Source organism: Octodon degus, unplaced genomic scaffold, assembly GCF_000260255.1.
Source record: "Octodon degus isolate 3935 unplaced genomic scaffold, OctDeg1.0 scaffold00027, whole genome shotgun sequence".
Classification (NCBI taxonomy): domain Eukaryota; kingdom Metazoa; phylum Chordata; class Mammalia; order Rodentia; family Octodontidae; genus Octodon; species Octodon degus.
In genome coordinates this window covers 7,797,443-7,807,017 of record NW_004524603.1, presented here as the reverse complement: position 1 = coordinate 7,807,017, position 9,575 = coordinate 7,797,443, and the positions used below count along the sequence as shown (strand labels likewise).

The following is a 9,575-nucleotide window of genomic DNA, read 5'->3' as shown; positions in this document are numbered from 1 at the left end:
AAAAAAAAAAAAAAACCAAAAACCATGGGTTTACCATTTCCTTAGATTTAAAAAAAATTAAATATTCCTATTATTGAACTAAATTTATTTCGAAGCTCATCACTGCATGTCTCTGAGGACAGCACCAGTTCTGGAGAAGTGAGAAGAGGCTGGCACGACAATGACCAGATCCTGGTGCCTTTCTAACTGCACCTTTCTCCCCTTGCAGACGGGAGTCCTTACACATGGTGGGTTGGCAAAGCCAATGAGAAGCACTATTACTGGGGCGGCTCGGAGCCTGGGATTCAGAAGTGCGCCTGTGGCATCGAGCGCAACTGCACGGACCCCAAGTACTACTGCAACTGCGACGCAGACTACAAGCAGTGGTGAGTGTCCGTGGCCAGTGGCCCTGCAAGTCACACTAATGAGCCCAATGGGAAAATTACCAAAGTGCTGAAAGAACAAGATCTCAGGTTAGAAAGGTTTAGAACTCACCCTGTTGACAAATGTCAGGGACTACTAAAAAATATAAAAAGCAGAAAGAGGTCAGCAGGACAAGGGTATGTATTTAGAAAAAGACTTGACACATAACTGATGTGCTCATATTTTATTCAGAGAGGAAAATAATGAACCATGTTGCCGACAGTGATTTGCATTATAAAATGTGCCCTGCAACATCGAGGGGTGACTGGGGCCGGAAGCCCACAGCCCCAGGAAACCACCCCTTCCCACACAAGGTCACCTGCCTGCGTGTCCCTTTGAATGTCTGCACCAACAAAGGGAAAATTAAATTTTAAAAAGAGGAAAGGGAAAGATAGAAGAAAGGGGCAAAGTGGTTCTTGGCTCTTCTCCCCAGCAGGTTCTCGCCTGTCTTCTTTTCTTTCCTACTTAAATTGTTTATGACCCTGACACCAATCAGCTTTAGCCAGAGCTATTTTCGGTGGCTTTCATCCCTCTGCTGGCTGGTGGTTCTGCTCACACTGAATGACTAAGTCTGTGTCACTCATGGATAAAGATAAAAGTCATCTGTCATCGAGAGAGAGACAGACAGACAGACAAACAGACAGACAGAGACAGAGAGAAGACAGACAGACAGCACCAGAAGATTAGGTAGAAGAATATAAACCAGAAGCACATCCCAGCCCAGCTCCCCCTGATTCTGTGGGCCTAAAGAGGCACTGTGTGCTGTGATTCAGCTCCCCACAGCTGCAGGGAGCAGAGTCCTAGAGCTCGTCACATGCCCACCCACACACCTCTGCCCTCCCCTATGCAACACCCCCTGCCATCATGGACCCCACCCCAGGGCAAACTCATTCCACCCACTGCCCCAAAATTACTTCTGAGAAGGGGAAGTTGGATGGCTTCCATGTAGGAGGTCCGTTCACTTTCCAAGAGTCATATTTCTTCTAGTCAACAAAACAAATCACAAAGCTTATGTATGTAAGTGATGCGTAGACTCTCTACGTGTATGTGAATAAAGTGCTAGTAAGTAGCTGGACTTATGCTTTAACTGTGGTTGATGTGAAGAGAAAATCATGAGATTCAATTTTGATTTTATTTCTTAAGAAGGTATTTACGTACAAGGGCTACTAAAAATATATGGTGAACATTTCAATTTTAAAACTTTTACAGTGAAAGCATCTTTACACATTGTCATTTGTCCCTCTTGAATACTTAAATGCACTTGTCCCCTCACTCTTGCCACTTTCTGAAGCAGTCCTGCAAGTCCTCTTTTATAGGTGTCCTCATGAGGTGTGATCAAAAGTAGTGGATGTTGCTGGCAACGGCTGTCCAGCAAAAAATAAAAATAAAAATAAAAAATTCATAAAAACATGATACCGTGTCCTCATCCTCATCCTCACTGGATCTGGCACTCTGTACCTCTGTATCTTCCCCAAAGTCAAAATGACCGTGAAAGGTAAATCAGGACATTGAGACAGCTCAGACACCGCAACTGAAGGCACTCACAAAGAAAGAATTCCAGAACTACTTCAGAAAGTGACAGTCAAGGGCCAGCCAGATAGCTCAGCAGATTAAAGCACCTGCTTAGGCAGATGCAGGGACCAGGGTTGGGTTTTTTAAATAATTTTATTGAGAAACAAATAGCAATGAGAGAGTTTCAAAACTGATTAGTAGAGCTGTTTCAATAATTAATACATTGCATATGGTTGTCTTCTTAGTCATTATTCATAGTACAAAATGCAGATATGGTATCTTGTCCACAAACACCATTAGTACAAATCTTTCTATCACTGAATTAAGAGAAAGTAGCTGTATATCTAACCTAACTATTTTGAATATACAAGTACAAAATGGTCTTTTATTTGTATCCCCTTGTTTACTTTTGTCAGAGAAAGGTATTCCATTGTCATTTAAATATCATAGGTACATGAATTCAGATGATGTAGAGTGTGCCTATGGAGAGTCACATGGAGAGAAAACATTCTCTCAGGCTTTCGCAGAGAGCAAATTGGTCAAGCAATGGCTGTGACTCATCCACATGGCTGACACTGCCAAAGGATCTATAAACTCTAGTACAGGGTTTCAGGATAAATCCTGAGGGGATTTGACTGACCTTGTCAGATACAAGAGTTACATTTCTTGTTGTATAGGTCTTGCTTTATCTTGATCTTAACTATTCAGCAGAAAAGTATAAAAATGAAGTATAAGAAGTAAAGCCATATTAATATGCTGAGCTGTAAAAGGCTCAAGTCAACAACTTCTGACATTGTCAGTCCTATGGATAACACACTACTATTATGGTCTAAATGGACCAGGTTTGATCCCTTGGGTGCAATGCTGGCCCCACCCCCAGAGCCCGCTGAGACAGTGACTGAGACTGGGCATTGAGACTGATCATAGTGGTGCCTGCCTATAATCTCAGCGCTTGGGAGGCTGAAAACAGGAGAATCACTACAAGTATGATTTGTGTAGTGAGACCCAGTAGACACTGTACTAAATACATAAAAAAAAGAAAAAGAAAAAAAGAAAGTGGCGATCAGGTTAGGATCCGTGCTTTCAAAGCAAGGGGTGGTATTTGAGGGTGAGTAATAGCACTGTGTCTACCTCCTATGAGCATGATACGTACTTGCCACACAAAGGCTGGACCTCAGGGATTGGAAGGGTGCAGCTTTCACGTTAAGCCTTTATCCACCCCATTAGTCATTCTTTCTTTTAGACATTGATCCAGCAAAAATTGACTGAACACTTACATCCCATCTATTTAACCTTTAGGGCTAAAACAGTGAATGTCCTTGGTGTCTTTTTAAACCAGTTATGATATACCAAACTATCCTGGGAGGCTTTCTCTAAGTCTTCCACTTGGATTCCCTTCAGGAAGGCTGCCTCGAGGGACAGCCTCCCTAGCTAGGACAGGTAGAGATCTTGACCTAAGGATCCTCTCATCGGGACATCCCAAGCCCTTGTCACCCTCCTCGCTGCTCAAGTCTTCTTTCCTTGCCCAGAAGAGTCCAGAAGGTAGCAGGAAGAGGACTTCCTGGCACTGGCATGTTATTCTGAGTGAAACTCATTATGATCAACATCATATCAAGCACTGGGACACAAACATGATATAATGTGGCCTTTGCTCTCAAGGAGCTCAAACACAAGTTGAAGGAAAACACACACAAGTGGAGCACAATGCTGCCAGTGCCCTGAGCTGGATGGGCTCAGATAGGAAGGAGCCAGCAGGAAGTTGTCTCAATGGTCTGTGAAAAACATCAAGGCCTGAAAGTACATGGGATGGCAGATCCGGGGAACATGGGAATATTTATGAATTTTGAGAAATAACACCTATAAAAATTAATGAATTTTGAGAAATAACACCTATAAAAATTAATGTTCATGAAAATTAATGAACATGAGGAAGAAAGGGAGAAGTCTAGGCTGACTATTAAACACGTAAACATGGACTAGGCACAGGACATCTACAGGCTCAGGAATTTGAGGGGATAGATTATGAATTTAGCCCTGGAAATGTTAAGTTTGAGGTCCCCACCTAATCTCTGTGCCTCACTAAATCTCGAGGCCATCGTGAGTGAGCAGCCAGGGAAGAAAGGCAGACTGTAGAGAAATGCAGGACTTGTCTCCTATCACATCCCAGACTCTGTCACTGCTGCTTCCTGCTTCAGTCCCAGCTGAGTAGCAGCTCTTTCCTTCTATAGTCCACCTAATAGCTCATCGCATAGACTGGTGGTGGTGAATCTATGGCACATGGACTGCAGTGGCACGCAGAGCCCTCCGCCAGCACCCGAGTCACAGCCCCAGCACTGCCCCAGCAACTGAGTGTCCAATTCTGCAACTGAATTGCACAATGGCATTTCGCAACAAGTAAGAAGGTTTTGGGTTGGAATCTGGGCACTTGGTCTCTACAAGGTTTGCCATCATGGGCACCATAAGCCACTTGAAAAGTGTACTGAATCTGTAATAAATAGGTATATTAAAGTCTCCCCTATTTGGAAGAGAGCAAGCTTTTGGAGATGTTGCATTGGTCTTTGAATACACTAGACTCTAGCAGAGGATTCCACCACATGGATGTTTTACATATTTGGGGCAAGTGGTATTCCTTCAGCAGTCTCTTCCAAAGCGCTCAGGAGCCAGGGAGTGAACTTAACTTGAAGCGAAACAAGCCCATGTCTAGATGTCTAAATCCACAGATTCATCTCCTTGACCATAATCTTTTCCTTTAGTTTCTTTGTATTTTCAAGCTGGGGATTGAACCTAGAGCCTTTGCACTGAACTACATTCCCAGGCCTTTCTAGTTTTTGTTTTAATTTTGATACAAGATCTTTCCAAGTCACTAAATTGCCCAAGCTGAGCTCGAACTTTCTACCCTCTTGCCTCAGGTTCCCAAAGGCCTGGAATCACAGGCGTGTACCAGCAAGAGGCTTCCAAGCTCTCTGAAATTTAGATTTGTTTTCTGTATAATAAAAATAAACCTTGGTTGGGATATTTTTGTGGGAATGAAATAGAATGTGGAGAATAAAACATTCTGAAAGTTATAGAGTATGAAAGGCACAGTCATTTGCAATTCTTAATTGTGCAGCTCTAAATGCACCTCTTCAGGATTATAAATGAATCATAAGAAATGAAGCCTGGCTGCGGGGAGTGTGTCCCTTCATGCTTTGTGCTTACTGTGCAGTGGGCTTCAACTAAATCCCACTCCTCTGCCTGCCCCGGGGTTGCAGAAAAACTTGTACTGGACAAACTCACTCATGAGCAAGGACCAAGGGATGAGGCTGTGCACCAGTCCCGGCCCCGCCATTCCTCAGAAAGAGATGCTAGAACAGGCTGTTCTGCTGAATGCACCAATCCAGGTTCTCTCTCTGCAATATTCAGCAAGACCCAGAGTGATAGGAGGACTTCTCACAAACCCAGGACTGGAGGTCCCATCCAAGCCAGCTATTCCCCTCCTAGGGAATTTTCCAAAAGAACTGAAATCATCACACCCCAGCAATATTATATGTGCACCCAGGATTATAGCAGCACAATGTATCACACTATATCCTGGAAACAACCTAAATGCCATCACCTGAAGAATGGATAAAATAGATACAGTATTTTTACACAATGGAGTATTATTCAGCTATAAAAAGGATAAATGTGAGGCTTTTGTAGAAACATGGATGCAGTTAGAGACTACATTAGTAAGTGAAATAAATCAGATCCACATGTGCAAACATCGTATTGTCTTGCTGCTGTGAGAACCTGGATGAGTAAATAAAATTAGAAAGGTGCAATAGATACTGTGAAAGGAAAATAATTTGTTCAGTGGGAAGGAAAACCTGGGATGAGGAAAAGGACACAATAAAGAAGGGAAAAAGAAATAGGTATATATTCAGGATAGTTGGGATAATTGTACTACTGATTTCTGCTGGTCCTTTGAAAGGAGCAGTCAATGCTTAAATTTTTTCTTTTTATTCTTATTATTTTTTCTTTTCCATTTCTTACAGCTTTTTTGTTATTGTTTTGTTTTGTTTTTTTCCTTTAAACCAATCTTGCACTTTTATATCCAGTAACCTTAACAATTAATTTGAAGATAACATTATGCAAAACAGCAACCATTGTTGAATTCCCATTACTTTGTTTAGTGAAATTTTCTATTATTTTGAATGTGGTTTTTTGGGGCTGGCCAGATAGCTCAGCAGATTAAAGCACCCACTTAGGCAGATGCAAGGACCAGCATTCAATCTCCAGAGGGCTGTGCCAGCCCCATCCCTGGGGTGTACCGAAACAGCAATTGAGACTGGGTGTGGTAGAGCTGTAATCCCAGCTCTTTGGAGGCTGAAAACAGGAGAATCACTACTAGTCCAATCTGTGTAGTAAGATCCTGTAGACCTTCCACTAAATACATAATAATTAAAAAAAAGAATGAATGCATTTTTTGTTTCTATCACTATTTGTATTCTTTAAAATATTAAAAGAACAGGAGCAACCTTGTCAGTGGGGCAAATATGCTCCTGTGGGCCCAGGGGGTCTGGAGACAGGAACCTGCTGGCTGCTGTTGCCTGGGAGTTGGCCCCTCTGGAAGCAGACAGGAAGATGCCAAGGCCACCGTCTGGCTAGGAGATGGGAGAGCCCGGAGTGCACCACCAAGACGGCTGCTGCTCAGTCATCCGTTTGGCCCTGGAGGGCAGCTGGTGCAGGAACAGGAGGAGCTACCACCTGCACCCAAGGAAAACACATACACAGGAAGCCACGTTCCTTAGAAGACACGGTTAAGAACCACGGTTCCACTGACTCAGACCTTCAGACCGTCCAATGAGAAAGCTACTTTTGCTGCTAATCACTAACAATCACCTGAGCAAAATGGCATGCAGTCAAGCAGGGCAAAGTAGCCCCCAGCTAGAGAGAGAACTCAGGATATTTAACTTAGTTTTCTTATCATCAAGACAGTTAGATAGCTCTTGCCAAACTGTGTGAACTTACAGGCCAAGTACTGCATCAGTCCTGGTTTCAGTTTAGAATAGGATGTTTTATTTCTGTTACTATTTGAATATTGGATATGAACTCTAGCTTGACTCATTATAAATTTCTTTAACTATAGATGCGTGAATTGGGACCCAGAAAGAAAAATTAAATTACTCTCCAAAAGTCACAATAGAAATGACAAGATACAAGACTATAGACTCCTCTCTTCACCCTGCAGCCCAATTTTCTATAATATCATGGTCAATTTTCCCATTGTTTTTATCTTTTGAATAATGTGTGAATCAAATGTTTTAGGTAGCTATTTGTGTTACATTTCAAGCTTCAACCATAAACCACACATGATATGTCGAGTTTTTTTTAAGAACTCTAAAACTTAGATTGAACATTTATTCTTATTTACTGTAGTAAAGTGCATAAAAATGGAGCGAGGGTAAATAAGCTTGTAGCTCGGGGCACGATTGGATCTCTCGCTAAGGCGGCCAGGCAGTGAGTGCTATAACCATCTCAATAATTGCCTGATTATCTATGCCGTGAGAATTTTTGCCTGCTATTTCTGGGGTTGAATGCAATTTAACATTTATGATTTACTATCGCAGCAATAGTCAATATTCCCACCCACGGTGCCAGAATCCTAATTAAGTGAGCCTTGGTCTCAGCTAAGTGGCCACTGCTGGGTAATTCCAGGGCCCTTGCAGCCTGGCTCCACGAGCTCAATCATCACATCTGACATTAGCAGTTCCGAAACAAAATGATTACCGAAGGAAGGCCGCTCATTGCTCGACGGCCCTGTTCTCGTTGTATTTCACTCAATGTTGAATTTCTGGACAGTATGTCCCAGCCATGACAGGCACAGATAGGTGAGAAACTAGCTATGGGAAGCAACTAGCCCTGTCTCTGGGTTCCAATTAGGAAGCTGTTCCCACCTCCATATTAGAAAGGCCTGTCAAGTACGAACCTGTTGACCCGAATGTATTAGCTTCTCTGTGGGGCTTTTTCATCCTGAACCAGAAATAATCCATGGCAACCTTTAGACAGCAGAGAGAGGCTGACAAAAGATCTTCTTCAATATTTCAAAGCCAGGAACATATATTCGATTGGGTCGGCTCCCTGCCCAACAACTAATTGCTAAGCATCTTGAACATTTTTAAAAGGAAGCATTATACATTTTTCATTGTCTATAAATGATTTCACCTAATCATCTTAGTAGCAACTTCCTACGAAGTTTTCAAAGTGCCTTTAATTCAAAGTGAAATATTTATGTGTGCATTCGCTCACAGAGTTGATCGAAGAATCCTAGTGGGAGTTCGTGGACTGCTGATTGTATGCCAGACTTTGTTCTAAGGACTTAAATATATGGTGCATGTTAAACCTTACATGGATCCTAACATGATTGCACTGTTTTATCCCCACGTTACAGATGGGAAGTGAAGCCTAGACAGGTTAATTTTTACGCCAAGGGTGCACAGCTAACATGTAACGGAGGAGAGATTCGGACACAACAGACACCATGTCCCCAGACTCAGGTGTAGTTCTCACGCAAGACATGAATTTTTGGACAAACTTTTGCACAGATGTTTATCACGCTCCTTACTAACAGCGGAAATTTTTTCCATGCTTTATATAGTGAAATAGAAGAACAATTTAAAATCGCCTATCTTAGCCATTTGGATCATACAACTCAGCCATGTTAACTTACAATCATTTTTGCTCTGCAAGTGTTGCCCCCTTCATTGCCAGGTCGCCTGTCATCCGACAAGACCCTGGTTCTCCCTCCCTGCTCATCGGTGAGTGCCTCTTGGTCCTGACAGCCCCTGGCAACCCCTATTCTGTTTCCTGTCCCTGATGTGAGCCACTGTACGAACTTCCAATGAAAAGAACTGTCCAGCGCTTGTCTGACAAGTGTCTTCAAGGTCTACCTACTTTGTGTCATGTATATGAATTTTCCTTTTCAAGAATGAATAATATTCCACTCTGTAGATAGACTGCATCTGCTTCTCCGTTCACCTGTGCGTGAACACATGGGTTGTTTCCACGGCTTAGTGTCTGAGAAAAACGCGGCTGTACCCATGGGTGCACAATTGTTTTCTTATCACTTAAACTTTTGCGTGCTTTCTACCTCGCTTCTGACTTAGTTTTTGCAAGTTTCTTGTCTTCATTTCACATTACAAGTATCCATTCTCACACGTACGTTTGGATTCTTTTCTAAATGCAACCTGGCTCTGTGGCTTGCTAGTCACTGACCTTCAATAGGATGCAGAAGTTCTCTGGACTTTCCTAAGCCACAAAATGTATGGAATGCCTAGAGGAGGTGACATGGTCCATAAAAGCTAAAGAAGAGCATACTGAAGTCAGTGAAAAGTGGAAAATGCTCAACAAACCCGCCCTGCCCAGGTTTGCATTCTCAGTTGAGTGATCACAGTCACACTCTGGGCGCACAGAGTCGCTGACCTCCTGCCCTGCTGCCTCCGAGGTCCTCCAGCACCACCTGTAGGCTCTTGGCTCTGTCCTTCGGGACTGAGAGCCCTGTTCCACCTTGGCCTGCTGGCCGTGCTCTCTAACTCTGTGACCACCATGATGCTCTTCTTAAGTGACAGGAGGTCTTCTCTGTCTTCGCCAGGACAGCAGAAGCCAATCAGCAACTCTCAGCAAGGCCAGGCAGAAGGGCC

The 9,575-nt window shown here is 43.0% G+C and overlaps 1 protein-coding gene across 1 annotated transcript in view; it reads left to right on the top strand.

Moving 5' to 3' along the window:
• Cntnap2 (contactin associated protein like 2) overlaps positions 1-9,575 on the top strand; it is a 1,699,165-nt gene that overhangs the window by 1,141,029 nt on the left and 548,561 nt on the right. The window contains 2 exon segments of the mRNA XM_012514194.2: positions 209-365; positions 3,656-3,672. Of these exon segments, the coding sequence (XP_012369648.1) occupies positions 209-365; positions 3,656-3,672 (174 nt within the window).